The sequence below is a fragment of the Rhinolophus sinicus genome, chromosome 15 (genome assembly GCF_057876585.1).
Source record: "Rhinolophus sinicus isolate RSI-liver-muscle chromosome 15, RSI-T2T, whole genome shotgun sequence".
NCBI lineage: Eukaryota > Metazoa > Chordata > Mammalia > Chiroptera > Rhinolophidae > Rhinolophus > Rhinolophus sinicus.
This window is the reverse complement of record NC_142515.1, coordinates 91,362,078-91,382,463: the sequence shown is the minus strand read 5'-3', so window position 1 is coordinate 91,382,463 and position 20,386 is coordinate 91,362,078. Positions and strand designations below refer to the sequence as shown.

The following is a 20,386-nucleotide window of genomic DNA, read 5'->3' as shown; positions in this document are numbered from 1 at the left end:
AAATGGGCATTTGCAGGAATTCTGGAAGCTAACCACAACCAGCTGCTGTAGTAGGACCACAAACGGGGCTGGTGTAGAAGTTCATGGACAGTTGTTGGTTTTTCATGGCTACTGCCTCTGTGAGTTCCTACCAAAGTGTCTGGGGTAGGCCTAGTTCACTGTTGATCAGCAGGACCAGCAACTGGGAAGAGAGACCCAGAGAAGGGGTAAAGTAAGCGCACATCAGAACCTCTGTCATTTCTGTGTCTGCCTCTAAGTTCCCAGTATAAATAAGTCATCAATGGCATGGTGAGTATTATATAATGGTAAAAAGACTGACAAAGGTATTTAGACTATTTTCAGGGCATTGACTATAATGATGGACCACAGGATCCAGAATGTGGGGATCACGTGAATTGGCTGTCTCAAGGTCAAAGAATGTTTTGCACTGTGGGTGCTAGAGTGAGTTATGTAAATTAAGGATGATAGAAAGTGGGACGTGAATATGAGATTTGGGATGTGTTGTGGTTACCAGTGCTAAGGAGGACTAAGGTGGCTGAGGTGATGGAGACGCGTGTGTTGGAAGAATCATTTATGTGAATGTTGAAGTGGCTGAGAATAACGGTTGAGACAGAGCCAATGAGCCTGGAGCTGAAGTCATCAGTGCGTGTGTGGCGGTGACTGCCAGATTGTCAGGGACAATCTGTAAGTACAGGTGGAGACTGAGCTTGAAAGAAACTGATAGGCTAAAGTAGAAGGAAGAAGAGTCGTTGTTAAATGGCAGTAGTGAACAAGGTGGGCTCCTACCCACTTGATGGCCCTGAGGTTCTCGAAGGTGAGGGGAAAAAGATCGACAGTCTTCAAGTTTCCCCAGCAGGGGAAACAGTGTCCTGAAGGGAGCACCAAGGTCACTTAATGAAAGGAGGTGGGAGGTGCATTCAGGGAAGAGGGGAGAACACAGGGGAGTGTGCTGATCCCACCACACGTGTTCCACGAGGGCGCCATGAAATGTCCCCTCAGAGGGACAGGTGGGAGGGTGCGTCAGATTAGGGATTATATTAGGACTTTTCAGTTTCAAATGTCAGAGATCCAACTCAAACTACATTTAGCAAAAGAAAAGAGAATGTAATTGCTCATATACCTGGAAATCTAGCAGGGCTGCTGGCTTCAGTCCCAGACGCATCGCGGACCCAAACCATGTGCCAGGGTGCTCTCCTCAGTCTCTCTGCTCCACTTTCCTGTGTTGGCGACGTTCTCAGGCAGTCTCTCCCCACACGGCCGCGCGTGGTGCCCAACAGCTCCAGGCAGACATGGTCCTCAGTGCTTGCCTCTTCCCTCATTACACCAGTGAAACCCAACCTGAACCCTCCACTGTGGTTAGTAGGGGGGGACCTCTAACCCCCCGGGCCTGGGTCCACTACCCACCCCTGGGGAGCAGAACCCACCAGCGCCACATGTTGGCAAGGAAGGGAATGGTTCTTCACAGGAAAACTGTAACGCTGTCATCAAGAGGAAGAGGGCAGGGTACCCGACAGCAAAACATCGGAAGTCCACATCAGGTACATACAGAGCAGAATAGAGATAAGGGTCAGAGTGATGTCGAATCCCTGCAGAGGCTGGGATTTGGACTTCTGGTCTTCAGTGCGGAAAGCAGGGATACAAGGCGTGATGGGGTTGGCACTGATAACTTCTTCGGTTCGGAAGTGAGCAATCTTCATGTTACTGCCTGAATACTTAAGGCACCAGAATGGGGCCTGGCCCATGGCGCCACCTAGCGCTGGGTCATGGGGTAGCGGGGGAAGCCAAGGGGCGAAATGGCCCCTCCCGCTCACCTGAAGTCTCACGGGATTTGGCGCCAAATCTCAGGAGATCTAAGTGCCATACTTCACAGACTCTCAATCAAAATATCGAGCTATTTGATAGCAGCTTTTGGCAATTTGAAGAACTGACCTCTGGAAGAGGCAGGAAACAATCTTTGTGGCTCCAGAGCACTAGCACCAATGTGTAGAAGCTAGAGGAAAGTTTTGAGCTAATAATTACAAGTAACATTGTTCAATGAAGAAGTGGCTTTCTGCCAAGGTAGTGAGTTCCCTGTCCCTAAAAGTGTGTAAGCAATGATTTGACATTATATAAAGATATTGTCAAAGATGTTATATAAAGGCTCTTATTTTGGGTGTGCAATCAAGCCAGAACACTTACAAGGTAGCTTCCAAATTTAAATTCTATGATTTTATTCACACTTATAGGAAGAAATCATCAGCCAAATGGTGCAGTGGCTAGATGTTGTCTCCAGTATCCTCTCACTTCCTTTTTTTTTTATTACTTTTTTCTGTCTCCGGACACCTCCATCCCATTCCTAGGAGCCTGATGCTCTCGTGATGCCTACTGAATTCCCACTCAGGCCTGCCTTTTGGATACAATGTCCCTTCTGCAAAAGGAGTCCTCTTCTTCTCCATCAAAATGTCCAGGATCTGACAAACAGCCCACTGTCAACAAATAATACAGATGTAAACTAACCCCATGAATGTCAGAATTTGAGAAACTGAGCCGTTAGAAGAAATAGAAACTTAATTATAAACAGTCTGTATCATATATTTTTAATCATTTTCATTTATTAGCTTCTGTGTTCACTCTTAAATGTGTTTTGATTAATCTTGTCTCCCCCAATCAGATTGTTAGAACCTGCAGACAGGGATTTTATGATATAATTGTCAGAATCCTCCAAAAAACCTGGTGTTCCAGTCATAGGAGATTAGTCAATTAAAATCAAGGTGGGTAGCTCTATTTGTAACCTAGTTTGTTCATTTGTTCCAAACATTACAGAGGACCAGAAACAGAAAGTGCCTATTAAGCACTACGCACTGTGGTAGACACATTGCATTATTGTTGCCAGTTTACTCTTCCACAACCTGGTCAGGCAAGGATGATTAGGTTCTTTTTAGAAGAAAACTAAGGCCCAGAAAGGACTACCCAGGAAACAAGAGCCAAAACTCAAAGCCAAGTCAGTCTGGCACCATGTTGCCTATAAACACATAAAATACAATTACAAAATAAATCTGTTTTCATTGGGGAAGACACATGTTTTCTTTCGGGAGCCCCGGGGGAGGGTGGAGGGGCGCGGAGGGTAGAAAGATCCTTTTTTGCCTATGATTGGATCCAGAGAATAGAGCAGAAAACCGCCTAGTTTAGGCCTGATGGATGCTAAAATAGAATTCAGTGAAACCAAGGACAGGGGTGGCTGTGTCTTATCAGGTGGAACTCTGTGAGTAACCCTGTCCAGCTGGGTGATAGGCCCATCTCCACACAGGTGCCTCAGACTGTCCTGTCAGGCCCCAGGGATGCACAGCTCGGGTGCCATCTAGTGGTTAGCTGGAAGCCTCATTGCAGGACTGGGAAAAGAATCTGGTGCCAACTAGCTTTCATGATCTGTGAAAAGCTAAGATTCAGTCAGATGTAATGAATGGGCCCTGAACCTCAGGCCTAGAACCCATCACAGCATCCCCCCCTAAATTATTTCCTTCCATGTTGCTGTAAAAGCTGTATCCCTGACCTCAGTGGCCTCTCCAGCCAACACTTTCACTTTCCAGACTTTCCAGAAAGAAATTTGAATGCCCTTCTATACTCTCCTTTGTATTTCCATTGATGTTAGCCTCACCACCACCACTAGCCCCAACACACACACACCCCACCTGTTGGCAGGGTCATTCATCAAAGAGCGTCTCCGGGGGAACGTCTAAGAACAAGATCCAGGTAGGAAACATCTAGCAGCTTGGGAAGGTAAAGGGATGAGGACTACCAAAGAAGAAAATGCTGTTCTTGCAAAAGGAACCCCCATAAACAGAGCCTAGGAAACTGGAGCAGCCTCCGCAGTCTCTCGAGGTACCAGGCCACCTTCAGGGCCTCCCTCCTTCTCTCTTGTCCCCTCCCTTTGCCTGGCGTGCCACACCTCAGCCCCAGCCCCACCTACCAACAGGGCAAGCAGTTATGCAGAGCATAAACCTGAACAGGAAGGGAGTGTCATGCAGGGTCTCTGCTCCCGCTCCCCGCACAAGAATGCAGGACCTGGTGAGGCCGAAAAGGAACAACAACGGAGCCATAGATAGGGGAGTCATACCACTATGTTCTCGATAGTGGCTAGTCGAGACACAAGAGCAAACATCCGCCAGTACCCCAATGAGAGGTCTTCCTGCACCCCAGTCTCACTGACAGCCAGGCGAGACACAGGAAGTAGGATCCATATGATAGGCAATCCGCCATCCGCTTGCTAACTGCACTTGCTAGCCGCAATCCGCCTTTGACTTCTCTGCGAACCAACCAACCCCCTTGCCAGCGTAGCCACGGTAGTTATATTAGTGGCTCATGGCTAACCGGAAACAGCTGACAGCCACCCAGCCACAGTGGATGGCCATCTGATTACAGCTGATGGCCATCTAATAACTGAGCCAGCACCTCTCCACACGAGGCCAAGAGCCTGGAAACTGCTCTCTGGGACTCTGTCCCCACAGGAGACTGGCAGATTCAATGGTCCAGAGATGCAGGCTTGACCTTGGCATCAAAGGTGATGGTGTCTACTTGGCATCCCAGAAGATTTTCTCTGAATACAACTGGGTTTTGAAAAGTTCTCTGAGCTCATACTTTTACACTTGATTCATCCAAGTTAGTCATTATGTATGTATATAAACAATGTCATATGTTCTGTGAATGCATATATTTTTCATTTAAAATATATCTCCATTTTAGATCTTTTGTTAAGCAGAGTAATCTCTCCCTCCAAAAATGTCCACATCTTAATCCCCAGAACATGTGCATGCATTACCTCCTGTGGCCAAGGAGACTTTACCGAAATGAATAAGGTTAAGGACATTGAGATGGGGATATTATCTCGGATTATCCAGGTGGCCCCGATATAATCACACTAGTCCTTTAAAAGCAGAGAACACTTCCAGGCTATGGTCAGAGGGAAAGCAATGGCAGCAGGAGAAGGGTCCAACAGAGATGTGATGTTGGTGACTTTCAAGATGGAGAAAGAGGGCCATGCGTGGACCAAGGAATGTGGGCAGCTGGAAGCTGGCAAAGGTAAGGAAACAGATTCTCCCCTAGAGGGTCCAGAAAAGAATGCAGCCCTGTGGATATCTTGATTTTCAGCCCAGTGAGACTCATGTCGGACTTCTGCAGATCTGTACGATCATTTGCATTGTTTTCAGCCACTAAAGTTGTGGTAACTTGTTAGAGGAGCACTGAAAGTGAATACAGGCCTCCTGTAGGTTTTGAGATCTCAGAGTCTCATTCATCAGCAAAACAGGAACTGTCTGAAGCTATGCTGCCTCCCAGAGACTTTGCTCTAATAGGGGCCATGTTTTTTTTGGATTTTGTTTCAGGACCTGGGGGGGGGAGTGTCATTTCTGTTCATCTAATTTATTACTTAGAAACCAAAAGGTCTATGCCGTCCTATCTAGTGGGCCTCCAGTGAATGCCTTCAGACTCTTCAAAGAGTTCTGAATTAGGAGACTCTGGGGGATGGTTTCTGTGCCCCTCATCACTGATTTGGACTCTCTAGAAATAAATATATGAGCATGTACTATAGAGAGGGCACAAATGGGTCTCTACCAGAAAGTTCTGGCTTCTTAAGAAATGCTCATTGAATCAAAAGTTATCCAAACCTCCTCAGCACAGTAATTCCATTCTTGGGAATTTTTATTTGAAACTAAGATGCTAAATAAAATGTGCATAGAAATTTTTATAAGATGATCTATTATAGTAAACACAACAACAAAGGACACAGTCAAAATTCCAACATGAGAAAACCTTTAATTACTATTCTGTGCCATTATGGAACCATTAAAAATTACAAGTATTCATATGATGGAAACATAGGGAAACGTTCTTATTATGCAAAAGGGAAACCGCATATTATAAAATAGTATTCATTCAATAATTCCCTTATTGACCACATGCTATGTAGCAGGGATTGTACCAAGCACTGAGTAATTAAAGGGACCCAAAGTATATATACTCACTGCCCATATGGCCCGAGGTATGCCATGATGGCAAAAATGTAAAGTGATCTATACACATGGAAGACCTGTACCAAAAAATGAAGCATGGTGTTATGATAGGCATGATAAATATTCTACTGGACCTTCTTCAATTATCTTGTCTGTTATAATCATTATATATTAAGGGATAGGGCAGGAAGAAACTTAAACCTCTGGACCTACGTCCTGATGCAGAGCAGGCTTCTTGCTGAGAACGCAGGCTCTGAATATACTGTTTAGAAACACAACAAACAATAGCGTGGCAGGTCAGGAGGCCAGGCGTGTTCTCAGCAGGGGAGCAGGAAACCAGCTGTACACACAGGTCCTTCCCAGGCGGGGCCAGCTCTGCGAGGCCACGTTTGAGCCTGACCTGACACCCTTTGTGTATTTGGAAAACTTTCACTGCACTAGGCATGGCCCTGAGGGATGGCAACACCTGTCTCTACCTGTCTCCCCAGATGCTGAGAGCTTAACTGTGAAAGCAGATGCTGCATTACTCATCGTTTTTTATGCTGTCTGTGTCAGGCCAGCCACATACACTAGGCCTGTGTGAACAAGGAAAGTCAGGGCTGCTTAATGTCCGAAATGCCTTCTAAGAACTGCAGTTATGGGAGCTGTGGTGGGCTCTAGGCCAAGGGAGATGACCCCAAAGCAGGCACAGCCCCTGGACACTGGCTTAGAGTCCGAAGACACTTTTATGATGCTGCAGATACAAAGAACATTTAGATGATTGAACAACTCCTGAGCAGATGAGAAAAGTGAACGAGAGACTCATTAGCAATGAACGTGTATGTGTAGGGTAGGGTATGATTAGGAAAGGCATTTACTGAGACCTCATCTTCTCTCTTGACTTTGATTCTTCTACCAAACCATAAACTGCTTTTAAATAATAAACAGCTCACTTTACTAGTGCATTGCATGCCAGGCTCTGTGCTTAGCACTTCACTTGGATTATCTCATTTAATCCTCAGAACAACCCAAACAGGTGGTGATACGATCTCCATTTTACATTTGAGAAAATTGGAGCTTAAACAAGTTACTAACTTGCCCAGGGCCTCATAACTAGTAAATGGTTCAGGACTTGGAAGGACAGGTTGAGGATTCTCAGCCATCTTGTATCACTGTGATTGGAACTTTGTGTCTGATTAGTGCTTTACGTCTCCTTGAGCTGCATTTGCTGTCCACCGTATGTCCCTGACTCTTGTTTCCACCTTTCAAGTTCTCATTTCGAATATATTTCCGTTCTCGTCCTTCTCGCCTTCACTTTACCATGTCCACTGCTCCACTGGTCCTTATACTATGTCTTAGGGTATCATCTGCAAACTGAAGCATGCGTCAGAATCACCTGGAGAGCTTGTTAAAACACAGATTACTGGGCCTGGCTCCCAGAGTTTCTGATGCAGTCGGTCTGGGGTGGGGTGAAGAATTGGCATTTCCAGAAACATACACAAATAAATAAAATGTTTTGTCATTCTAACTTGAAAAACATACCTTTGTGATGACAAAATGGAAAAGTGGATAAAGCTGTGGTTTCTCTAACATTGAAAGTCAGTAAACTACCAAGGCTGTGGCCCTGTCCTTAAGTCACAGTCTCCCCACTCCACCGGCCATTTCTGCATAGCAGAGCAGCCCAGGCCAAGTGACATGCTGGGGCCACAGCAGATCAAGGCCAGCCTGCACTGTCCGGCAAATTTCTTTGCCAGCAGCATGCTATGCATTCCTGCAGGAGTCACAGAGCTGCACAGAGCTGTGTATCAATCACATGATGCCCGGCATTCAGAAAAGCCCCACATTTGGTTTCATGTTGTGCTGTTGTACTTTTGAAATTCTTAATAATTTTCAAACAAGGAGCCTTCTATTTATACGCACTGAGTCTGAATATTATGTAGCCAGTCCTAGCCTCCTGGGAGAGCTCTGAACCTCAGCCTGGGGATGGGGACAACCCAAACAGGTGGGTTTTGGGAGGCGGGGGGCCACTCCCCAGGTCCCCAATTTCTTCCTGTCCACACTCCCCTAGCCCGGAGGTACTAGCAGGTTTTCTGTACCAGCTTTTTCTGAACTGCTTCACGAAACGTCTTCTTTTACCTCTTTTAGTAATTCATCACCTTCTACTAGGTAACAATTCTGTATATTAAATTTTTTGTGTTCAAATAACCTATATGCTTTTTGCCTTCTGACTGATATAGGGACATAAACAGTAAACTAACAACATAAATAAAATACATAGTATGTCAGATGGTGATATGTGCTACAGAGGAGAAAAGAAAACAGCAATGGGCATAAAGACTGGGGACAAACTTGCAATTTTACATGGAGATCAGAGAAGACATCACAAAGAAAGATGTGGGATTGAACATTCACATTGGTTGGACTCCTTGTCCCCATTTCCAAATGAAATGGCAAAAAATAAATAAATAAATAAAAATGTAACAGTAGGGTTCGACCTGCATCATCCAAGTGGAAAATGCTCCATCCAAGCCCCAAAATGCTAACCAATTTCCTGTGAGGCACACAATTGGGCAAGTAGGATCAGAATATTGTAAGGAAAGAGAGAGCTTATCTTGGCATCATCCACTGTTTTCTCTCTCTTTTCTGTCCCCTCTTCAGTGACTTTGAAGGGTGGCAAGCAGAGGAGTGACCTCTCTTCATAAGCTCTGTCTTCAGAAATGTTGCCCTCTGATCAAGAAGGAAAGTAATAGCATTCATTCATTCATTCATTTATTCACTACTCAGTTCATGTGCCAGCACTGTGTTAAGCACTCTGGAGGGTATGAAGTAGAGGACACAGTCCCTGTCTTCAAAGAGATTACAGTCCAGTGGGAAAGGATATGGGAGATAAGACACATATACAATTAAATGTTATTCACAGCTAAGAAGGATAATGAGTAAGTTGGATAGTAAAATATGAATTCCAAAGATTCTGACAGGTGAAGCTGTTAGCCTCACTTGAACAAGACAACATATTCAATTCAGTTCAAGAAGACATTACTGAGCACCTATTCGAGAAAAAAACAGTGTGGATTTCAAACAGGGATGAATTTGGAGATAACGCAAAAGCAGAAGCATTGCAGCAGGAGGGGATAGGGGAGGTGACACCTATTTCTGCCCGTGGAAAATAGGGAGCTAGAGTCTCAGTTCTGCAGGGCATGGGAGGAACAGGTCACAGGCACAAAAAATGTATTTGTTGAGTTGAACTCATGTTTGCTCCAGGCAAGGAATACACAGAGGAATAAGATGGCAGCAAAGACCAACAGTAGGCATACCAAACAATGGTACAGAGCGATAAAGGAGAGAGACTCTCTCACCTGGAGAGATTGGGGACATGTGACCATAACGCAACTTCAGAGGTGTAAATTGAAGGATGAGTAGTTGGTTTTTTTTCCCCCTAGGCAGTCAAGAAAGGGAATTATCTCCGTCATAGGAAAATGTGTGTAAAGATACAGAAGCATAAAAATAAGGAATGGTCTGGGAGCACGCCAGTAATAAATGTTAGAACACAGAAAATGTATGGGGAAGTGTTAGGACATGAGAGTAAAAAGCTGGAAGGCTCTTGATTGTGGCCTTGGGATGTCATGCTAAGGAGGTGGGTGAGGCCAACTTGTCAATGACATCTAATCACCCCCACTGAATCCCAGAGTTGATTTGCTAGGAATTTCAACTCTAACCTAGAGTTGATGAGGAATGAATGAAGGATGCTGAGAAGGAGAATGATATGTTATTATACTATATTATAAGTGAGAATAAGTTGATGGATCACTCTGACAGCGGTGTTCTTTCCACCTTCAGAGCCTCTTTGCTGTTTCTACTGCCTGAAGCACTACTCCTTCATATAAGCCCAGACTTCATCCTTTTCCTGGTTAATTCCTATTCATCTTATGGGTGTGAACTTAGCATCACTTCATCAAAGAAGTCTTCACTGATGACTCAGACTGGGATGGTCCTCTCATCTACTGGGATGAACAGTATCCCCCAAAAAAGTTCATATCCACCCAGAACCTGTGAATGTGACCTTATTTGGAAATAGGGTCTTTGCAGATGTAATTACATTAAGAAGAGATCATATTGAATTAGGGTGGGCCCTAAATTCAATATGACTGAGTTCCTTATAAGAAGGAAATTTGGACACAGAGACACACAGGAGAACATCATGTGACAAGAGAGGCAGAGATTAGAGTGATGCATCCACAAACCAAGAAAAGCCAAAGGTTGCAAGCAACTACCAGATCCTTCTAGGGAAGAACCCTCCCCTAGAGTCCTCAGAGATAACACATTCCTACCAACACCTTGTTTTCAAACTTCTAACCTCTAGAACTGTGAAAGTTTATATTTCTGTTGTTCTACACAACCCAGTTTGGGGTAATTTATTATAGCAGATCTACGAAACAGATGCACAATGTTACATGTTTTCACACTTTTTTAATCCTAGCTCTTATCAGATAATTATTATATATGAATTATTAGGAAATACTGATGATGTTATAATATTAATCTGGCATTTTAGTGAAGGCCTCCTTAAGAGGCTACCGTAAGCTAAACCAGGACCTCAAATGGCAAGGACATTGAAGGACACACAACTGTGAGGGAGCCTGGACCTAAAGTCACAGCATATTAGTAGTTAGCTACTTCAGCGTCTCAGAGCTAGCTGTGAGAAGGTACAAGTCACAGAGGTTTCTAATGTGTAAGCTATCCAAATGGTCATTTTTTTGATATAGCAACAGAGCCATAAAGAGCACTGACGTAGAAGTCAGAACTATTGGTTCTACTTTCCTCGCTGCCTCCAGGGGATTCTGCACACATCACCCAACCTCTCTGAGCTCCAGGTTCCATAACAGTAAAAGGAGATGGTTTGGACTAGACAGCTCCTGCAGTCCCTTTGGCTGGAATAATCTGTGGTTTTATCATTGTAATGTGGAGTAATAGTAAAAAGACAGTATTTACTTCTAAAGCACAAGGCTCCTGGTCATGCTCGCCTTCTTCCATGAATAGTATCTGAAACCAGAGATGAAACATTACCACAAGGAGAAGATGACCTAAGCTGGTGCTAGACAAAGAAAGATTCTGCTTAAAATGCATAACTAGTAGTTCTGTCCAAGCTTGTTTTATTTGACAAAAGTAACAGAGTAGACGTTTATAGGGCTTTCATTTAAAAAAAAATTTTTTTCATTTTAAAGTGGCGATGCTGACTGGCCACTTCCTTTTTCTGGAAAGCACTGTAGTCACCTGTTTAAAAAGAGAACAGAAAAACGGGGGAAAAAGGATGGAAGCCATGATTCTCATTCATGTTCTCTTCAGCTCTGTGACTTCAAGGCAGTTGTTTGGGTATTTTTGTTCTTTTCTTTTTTTTTTTTTTTGGTCAAGCTAGAGACAGGAACCTTGAGCTAAGTATCAGGTCATGGGGTCAACCTCAGGAATCGGTGCTGCTCACCTTACCAGTTCTTCTCATAACCATTGCGTGTGTTAGGGGGCTTTTGTCTCCCCCAGAATAAGCGCTGATATATGCAACTTTTGGCAAGGATGAAATCCTGGCTCTTACTAATTATGTGGGCTTTAAGAGATTCGCTGAATGAGTTTGAGCCTCAGTTTCCCCATCTGTAAAATAGGGCTACCTACTGGCAGAGTTGTAAAAATTTCAACTTCAAGTTGAGCAAAAATGCCCAGTGCCTGTTAGATTTTCTAATGTTATTTTTCCACAATCCTTAGGAGCACAAAAGAAAGATAAACCGCGGTGTCATTAGCACATTGCGGCTCGCTGACAACCAGGCGGGCTAGGACGGGCGGTGACCAAACCACAGTACTGGTTACTTCCCTGACACTACTCTCACTTTTGGCACCCACGGCGCAGAAGGGCTCCGGCGTGGTTACATGGTACAGCTCAGCCTTCGAAGCCTGTCATCCCGGCGCAGGCCCCGCCCCCAGACGCAGGCCCCGCCCCTTGGCGTGCGCGCTCCCGGCTCGGCCGCGACGCACCGCGGGAGCGGCCGGTAGGAGGTTCGGCTACCGGGAAGGTACCGAGCGTAGGGGGAGCGGGGTCCGCGTTGCCGCCGCCTCGCCGCGGTAGCCGTGATGCGTTCCACTCGCGGCTCCCGGCTCCTGGGAATCCCTGCCGCGGGGTCGATCGCTGCCGAGCAGGTGAGGAGGCCTTCCCAGCGTAGAAGAGGGGAGAGCAGGCGGCCGAAGCGGCCAGCCCGGGCGGAGACGGTTGGAGCGAGAGGCCCCGGCGGGGCGGCGACGGCTGCGGACAAGCCCTTTGCCTGCGATCCTCCCCGCGCCGGCCGTGGGTCTTCCCGGGAGTCCATGCAGCCCAGCGGCGCGGCCACATCCCGGCGCGCCGGCCGTCAGCGCCCATGACCCCGGGCGGCAGGTGCTCTCCCCCAGCCCCTGGCAGAGAAGCCTGGCAGTCGTGCTGTCGCGTGGGCTCCGGTGACCGCGCTGGATTGTCCCTCTCCCACGTAGTGTGGGCGGATCCAGCCCACCCTGAGGAGGGACCTGGCCGGGGAGACGGGATGCTGCACTTAGGACCCAGTATTTCTCGCCTGCCCCCTATCATGACATTGACACGTTCAGCATCGTTACCCCTTTTTTGCTAAATTTCATGCTTTACATTTCTCCTTGAAAAAATGGAGCTAACTGGGCGATAAAGTCTTGGTGAGGGCATGTTTCTCAGGCTTGAGTAATGCGTGGGCACCTTTTAAGGGAGTCGCTCTCTCGTTCTCTGGAAGGTGTCCCAAAACCCAGTTAGATGAACACTGGTGCAGACCATTTTCAGAGAACATTTGTCACTGTTAGGAAACAAAAGAGATGCTTTACAATTCATGAACTTCTGTGCTAGAAGATACGGGAGAGGTTATTAGAGATTTCCAAATTAGTGACTGAAATCTCTAGTTTAATTTCACACTGCAGTCTTTACTGTCCTGCTTTGTGTAATGAAAATACCTAATTTTCTAGCCTCGGAGAGGCCCAGGGAAGTCATATTCTTTTTGTTATCTTCTATTTGATGTTACCTTGTCTTTGTATCAGTTTGTGAATTGGTACATTGGCAGAATTATAAAGTGGAATACTAAGTTATGTAAGTAGTTTGTTTCTGTATTTACCTTAACATTGATTCGTCACCACTTGTATTTGTGGCATGTTGAATCTGTGGTTTACATTCTTCTAGCCCTAAAAGGTAGCAATACATGATCTCAACCCTTGTGTATATAGTCTAGAAAAAAGAAGGAGAAACTAACGTTCATCTCAGGGTTTATATTTTCACCTATATGTATATTCTCTACATGCTTATTCAGCATGGCTTTTTTAAATGAGTAAAGCGAAGATTCATAGTGCGGGAAAACATTAGAAAGTATAACAAGTTAAACCTTGACAAAGAAAAATATTGACCTGTGCCTTAAAAGAAGTGCAATATTGAGAGCAGGACATTTTAAAGGAAATGACATTAGTGAAGGCCTGAGGCAAGAATGAGAATTGTGTGGCTGGAGAGCAGAGACACCTCACTGGGGCAGAAAGATGTTATCTGGGGCAAGGAGACAGCATGTTAGTGAAATTAGAGGGGATCGGTTGATGAACGGAGGTTTCATATAGCACACAGGGAAATTGGTGTTGACCCAGAGGTTCCAGAGTTTTCTTGAGCAGGTCATATTTTGAAGGTAGTGTTTTACAAAGATGTGTTTCTGAAGAGTGGTGTTCACAGCGAAGGCAGAAGGTGGGTGACCTGCCTGGGGAGCTGCCTTGATGTAGCAGTCATCTGTCAACAAGTGGGTGAGTGGGAATAGAAATTTAGAACCAAGCGACCCCACACAATGGCGATACCCCTCTTAGACCTGGAAATTTGGAAGGCGGTATTAGTTTGTGTCAAAAGATTTTGACTACAGACTTAGACGAAACGAATTTGCCGTAACAGGGTGTCCTCAATAAACTCAGGATGTGGAATTGGAACTTGAAGAAAGTCCGAGTTGCAGGTTTGGATAACTATAGAGGTGATGCAGAAAAGTGTGACCAGAAAAAGATTTAAAATGGGGACCAGAATTTTGCAAATGAATGGTGAGAGGTAGAAAAAGGTTTGAGTAGGAGTTGATGATGAACAATAAAAATTTAAAGTTAAAAATAAATGTTGAAGAAAATGTAGGTCATAAATGCAGCTACTTGCCTTCTTCTTAAAGAATGAATCAAGTTGTGTTGATGTGTTTTTCCCACAACCGAGCGCCACACAGCATCCTTCACTTCACTTGGGCTTCTCTCACAAAGATCGTTATTTCTTACAAAATTCTGCCTCAGTGTGGGTGGGCTTTGATTTTTCAAGGTCCTCTTGTAATCCTTTGATTGATATCATTCTTTTTTGAAGCACCATTCACATTATCTTACCTTTTCTTACTCAAAGGTCTAGCTCTTCCAGAGCCTCATTTGTCTATGATTTTGTTTGCATGTGATTCGAGAATTTGCTGTCTGTTTCATTGCCTCATGCATTTTTCACCACAGGAACCATTTCACTTTGCAAATGATTTGAATTGTGTTTTCAACTGGTTTTCTCAGAACTGTCAGTGAGAGATTGACAAAGACGTTGACCCAGGGCCAGGATGGGCTTTACTAAAGAATGTTCAGCTAAGGAGGACCTGACTAGCTGAAATCATGAAAGCTAATGCATCTCTCTGATGTTAGGTCTAACACAATTTAGGCCTTTTAAAAACGTGGCAGTTTTATGTACTAAGAGTTTGCCTCCCTAAATGCTGGTGCCAAGATTCTTAGCTGCAAACACAATTGGAGTTTACATTTTAAGATCAAATTACCATATTGTTGACTGCTTGGTAATAGTTAGCCATACTTTTGTCCTAAATAAAAGTGATTATTTCAGCAATTGTAAGCTGTCCCATTTTCCCTCTGTCTTTAAATACAGGCTTTGTAACTTGCAAAAATATCTATTTATCCGTTTTTATTGAATTCCTCACATATGTCAAAAAAAAAAGTCCCAATACAGACACTTTGCTTTGATCATTCTAATAGTGCATCTTCTCTTTTGAAATATATTTTCTGTTCTCCCCCATCCAAAGTCGGCCTCCCACCTCTAGGAATCTTTTCCTGTTAACCAGCCTTCATTGTGCTCTTATCTGAAGTCTTATAGTCCGGATAATTTAACATTTCCTTTTGTTATGCTCTTGATTATTTCCTGGGTATTAGTATTTTCTCTGTAACCTTGCAAGGAGTTCTTGCAAACTCCTTGAAATCTGGAGTCAGGTTTGTGACTCTGTGGGCTCCCTTTGTATCCCTTCTTAGTAATAATCATCATCAAATCATTAAAGGCCTTTCTTTCCCCAAGGACCTTGACTTTAAGCTGTTAACTAAAACATTCTTTTCTTTCATTCTTAGCTCAGCTATCACATGATTGTCAATTTTAAAAAATGTTCAGACTGGAATTCCTATGTGATGAAGTGTTTTTAAGATAGGGTTTCTTGATACATCCAGAGGAGGATTTGATGCTGGAAAACGGAGCTATCAGTCAAGGTAGCTGTTAAAAATAGTTCTGTTGTTTCTTCTGATGATTAAATTAATATGTGCCCTTTAAGAAATACAGGCACGCCTAGGAAAGAAAATAAAGATGATCCATTATCTCACTACTAACCACTGTTTTCCCCCCTCTACACTGAATGAAGTTTTTTTCACTTATTAAATCATGGACATCTTTCAGGTCAATATAGATCTGCATCATCACCTTTAATAGTCACATCGCATCCATTGCATGAATGGACCATGTTTCATTTAACCCACCCCCTGTAATGCACATTAGTTTAGTAACAATGCTTTGCTCTTATACACAATACTATGCTAAACATCTGTATACATATTTTAGTGATTTTACCCTATTTTCCTAAGGATGACTTTCTGGAAGTGTGATAGGTTGAGCAGAGGGTAAGCAAGTTAAAAAGCTTTCATATCTGTTCCCCGTATGCCCCCAGAAGGTTAGTACCTATTTAGATTCGCCCAGCAGTATTCATGACCTTTTCCCCTCCCCCTTGTTAGCAAAGTATCTTCAGACTTTAATCTCTGCCAATCTGATAATGGTGAAATCTTGTTTTTATTTATACTTCTCTAAGTACTAATGATGTTATTTTTATCATCCATTTGCATTTCTTATTTCGTTAATTTCCAATTATCGTTGCTCATTTTTCTGTTTAGTGTTCCTTTTATGTATTTATTTTATGAACTTTTTATATGTAAGGAATATTTACCTTTTTGTTATATATGTTACAAGTAATTTTCTCAAGCCTTGTGTATTCGGGAAGGGATATTTTTTTTAAACATTCAGAAGTCTTAAACCCATGTATATACGTATTTTCTTTCATTTATGGTTTCAGACATTGTTCTCATTGTCTTACCCATTCCAAGATTATGTAAATATTTACCTACATTTTCATCTATATTTTTATGGATATTTTTAATATTTAAATCTTTTAGCCATTGGAATTCTAATGAAAGTGTAATGTAGAAATCTCACTATATTCAAATACTAAAAGATAGCTAGCTACTTTATAAAAACACATTGAAATTCATTTAAACACCTAAATAATTGACATATTTTTTCTTTTTGCTTAAACTTTTGAATCACGAATATTGTTTGTCCTAAGTTTTGGGTATATGCTACAGTGAGTACATCATATTAAAACCTGAACTAAATAAAGTGATATTTTTTTCCCCTTTGTCAGGTAGGCATTATTAATACTGTGTGTGTGTGTGTGTGTGTGTGTGTGTGTGTGTGTGAGAGTGAGTTTCCCCTCTACTGCATTATAAATTCTTTAAGAGGCTGAATCTATGTCTGATTCATCTTTGTATCTCCTGTTTCCAGCCATCCATGAAACAAACAGTGGTGGCTCATCACTGTGTGATAGGCACTGGTCTCTGGGGAAACAGAAGAGTAAGTGGCTATCCCTGCCAATGAGGGGCTTGCCGTGGGATGAAAAAGTCAACCCAGAGTACAATGCTGTAGCCCACCACTGTGGTGAGCAGATACTGTGGATGTGAGGAGTAGGGAAGTCCTCACAGAGGAATCGTGCTTGACCTGTGTCATAAGGATTCCGTAGGAACTCCACCAGGTGGACCAAAAGAGAGTCATTCTACAAATGCAGAGGAGTGTGGGGCATTTCAGTGACCTGCAGCTTGCGTTTAAGGTAGCTGGAGCATGGGGCCCATATCTGTCTAGTCTTCCTGTCAGGGGATAAGACGACCAAGATAGACAGGGACTAGATCAGTGCTAATGCAGACGCTCCATGCTCAAAATAAACCCTCTGACAGCTCCAGTGCAAGGATCATGTACCAGATTATGTGTGGTTGGATTTAAACACACAGTTGATAAAGAATGTAGACGTGTTCTTGGACTGTGCCATCATTGTGATTTTTCTCACTTCCTGGAACAGGAGGGCTCTAACTCTGGGAGGACCCCGTTGTTCCTATAATGGTGTGTGAAGACTGACTCTCCGGACATTGCCTGACCTCTGACCCGTCAGCATGGGGAGGTGAGTGATGGGGCCTGATCACTGATACTATGATAAAACCCAAGATTGTGGTGCCACAGAAGCAGCTCGTGAGAGGAAAGAAATATCTAAATCCCAACTGAAAAGTGTTCAAAGTTGTGCTACATTTCTGTTTGACACCTTTGTTCTTCGAGGGCCCCAAGGGGTGACTGTCACAGAAAGAAAGTGATAATGCCAGGTGGATCCTATAGAGGTTAATGTAGTTTATAGTAAAGGGCTGTGCACGTTGGAACCGGGGAGGGGTTGTAGTGAGCACAGGAGAACTGTCGTTAAGCCTTGGAGGTGTGGGGAGGGATGATAAATTCCATGACCGGCCCAAGAATCCACGTGGAGGCTAGAAAGTACAAATAGAAAATTCCATTGGGTTAGCAGGATGCCTCCCCCTTCTGTGAGCTATTTTAGTCCATGAAGCACTCTTTAAAGGGAAGACTAGAAGTGAACTGTAAAACAACAAAATTGATCCAAAAGGAAACAAGGTTTTTTATTTTCTTTTTTTTAAAGTCTAGTAATAGTCTCTCATTCTTCACATAAACTGAGAAGAAAAGTATTTATTTGCAGAAATGTCTCAGGAATATTTCTAAAAGCACAGGACATACAAAACTTATTTGTTGACTTTGTTATGGGGATATTGTTAAAGATACTATTTTCTTCATCAGGGAGAAATGTGCTGTGGAATCCAGTGTTAAGAAAATCTTATTCCTCCGGAGCTATTTACAATCACGCGCTGTTTAATGATGGGGATGTGTTCTGAGAAATGCATTGTTAGACAGTTTCCTTTTGCGAACATCATAGAGTGTGTACTGACATAAACCTAGAAGGTAGAGCCTACTACTCACCTAGTCTAAATGGTAGAGCCTGTTGCTCCTAGGCTACAAACCTGTACAAACATCACAGGACTAATTCAAGCACAAGAGAAAATAATGTGCTCAAGAGATAAGGTAAACTGAGGCTGCCACCAGTATAACACGGCATACTGTTTTACAGCAAACTTTGTTTTGTAAGTAGAAAGAGTATACGCTAACATAACGATAAAAAGTATAGTAAATTCATAAACCAGTAACAGTCATGTATTATCATTATCGTACATAATGGTATGTGCTATACTTCTGTGTGACTAGCAGTAGGTGTGTTTACTCCGGCATCACCACACACAAGTCATGTGTTGCACTGCAGTGGTACAGCATCACTAGGCGATAGGAATTTTTCAGCTACATTATAATCTTAGATGAGAACCGTCCCATATGCCGTCCGTTGTTGATCGAAACTGAAACATCATTATGCGGCGCATGACTGTACGTTTCTAATCTAATGGGCAAGGTTTGGGCCGCAGGATGCTCATTTAGCTTTGAAGGCCTACTTTATTACATGTACTTCTGTGTACTAACTTGTCTTTTGGTTTCATCATCCTTAAACCTGATTTCATTATAGAATTAAGTGTTTATCTTATTGAAATTATTTTTAGAAACTGTCTCTAATTCTTTTGTTAGACCAAAACAGGGTACAAATGAAAATCTACATTAATACACTCAAGAAAGGGGGAAAACACAGAAGTGTCATAACCATCAGGGATTAATTCTCATTCCTATAATTTTATAATAATGGGTTATGTACCAACATAATAATATGGAAGATGCTGGTACACAGGTACCTACCGGCAGGAAAACAGGAGCAGCTCAAACTGAATGTCTTACTTTCAAATCAGTTTAGGTGAGGGGAGGCCTCTTTGGGGCAGATATGCTTTAAAATCTGTTTTTCGAAATTTCAGGATCGGCATCTCCTGTCTTTTTCCTGCTTCCTGGCATTTTAGCATCTCTCCAGTGGGTTGTCCTCGAATTCTGAATACCAACTTACGGCAAATTATTGTTATTAGCATTCTAGCTGCTGCTGTTTCACTTTTATACTTTTCTGTTGTCATAATCCGAAGTAAGTACGGGCGGCTCTCCAGAGACAAGAAGTTTCAAAGGTAAGAGAAAAGAAACACCATTTGTTTTCTAGATGGGGTGCACAATTTCATTTCATGGTTTCAAGATTCTGGGATTAGGTTGGAATTTAAGTAGCCTGTGGCTGTAGGAAACAGATGTTGTACTGAATACAACATGACATGAAAAATTAAACTGTTAGAAACTGTTTAATTATTAACCACCATATCTACATCATAAGAGGATTTAAACATAAGCTTCTCCTATGATATCTTCTAAGCTGATTTTTCAGTAATGTTGATAGTTTGGAATTAGTTTTACTTCTCAGAACATCTTTGAACATCTTTTAAGGAATAATGAGTGCGTATCTGATTTAGATTATCTTTATCACTATCACTTTTGACTAATCACTTGACATTTGTAAAAATGTTATAGCGGTGCTACTGCACAGCTTAGAAATCACTGACTTGGTATTTGTTTACTGAATTTGCTCTGTTAGGTTTAGGATGATCTTCTCCATCTCAATAAAAGTGCACATTTGTTTTTCTAAACAAGGTACTGGGCCCGAGTTACTGACATTGAAGCTACAGACACCAATAACCCCAATGTGAACTATGGCATCGTGGTAGACTGTGGTAGCAGTGGGTCTCGGATATTTGTCTACTGCTGGCCCAGGCATAATGGCAATCCTCACGATCTGTTGGATATCAGACAAATGAGGGATCAAAACCGAAAGCCAGTGGTTATGAAAATAAAACCCGGTATGTAAATAACAAAGATCTGATTGATAACCAGGTTCTGTCCTTTCATCTCTGTGATGTCTTTCACATCTTCCCCTTTTTCTCCCCACAGTCATCGCCCTCATTCAGAGCTCACGCCAGGACCCAGTTGGTCTCCGTGTTTCACTTTCTCTTTTCTATCCATCTTGCATAAGGTG

General features: G+C 43.1%; 1 protein-coding gene across 3 annotated transcripts in view; it reads left to right on the top strand.

Moving 5' to 3' along the window:
* The first annotated feature begins 11,948 nt into the window (after positions 1 to 11,948).
* The window catches only part of ENTPD4 (ectonucleoside triphosphate diphosphohydrolase 4), a 32,671-nt gene continuing 24,233 nt past the window's right edge, over positions 11,949 to 20,386 (top strand). For all 3 annotated transcript variants that reach the window (XM_019714760.3, XM_019714750.3, XM_074338226.2), the window contains exons 1-4: positions 11,949 to 12,143; positions 17,414 to 17,512; positions 19,296 to 19,493; positions 20,005 to 20,210. In XM_019714760.3, coding sequence (XP_019570319.1) covers positions 17,505 to 17,512; positions 19,296 to 19,493; positions 20,005 to 20,210 — 412 coding nt within the window. In that variant the 5' untranslated portion in view covers positions 11,949 to 12,143; positions 17,414 to 17,504. The remainder of the gene's footprint in view (positions 12,144 to 17,413; positions 17,513 to 19,295; positions 19,494 to 20,004; positions 20,211 to 20,386) is intronic.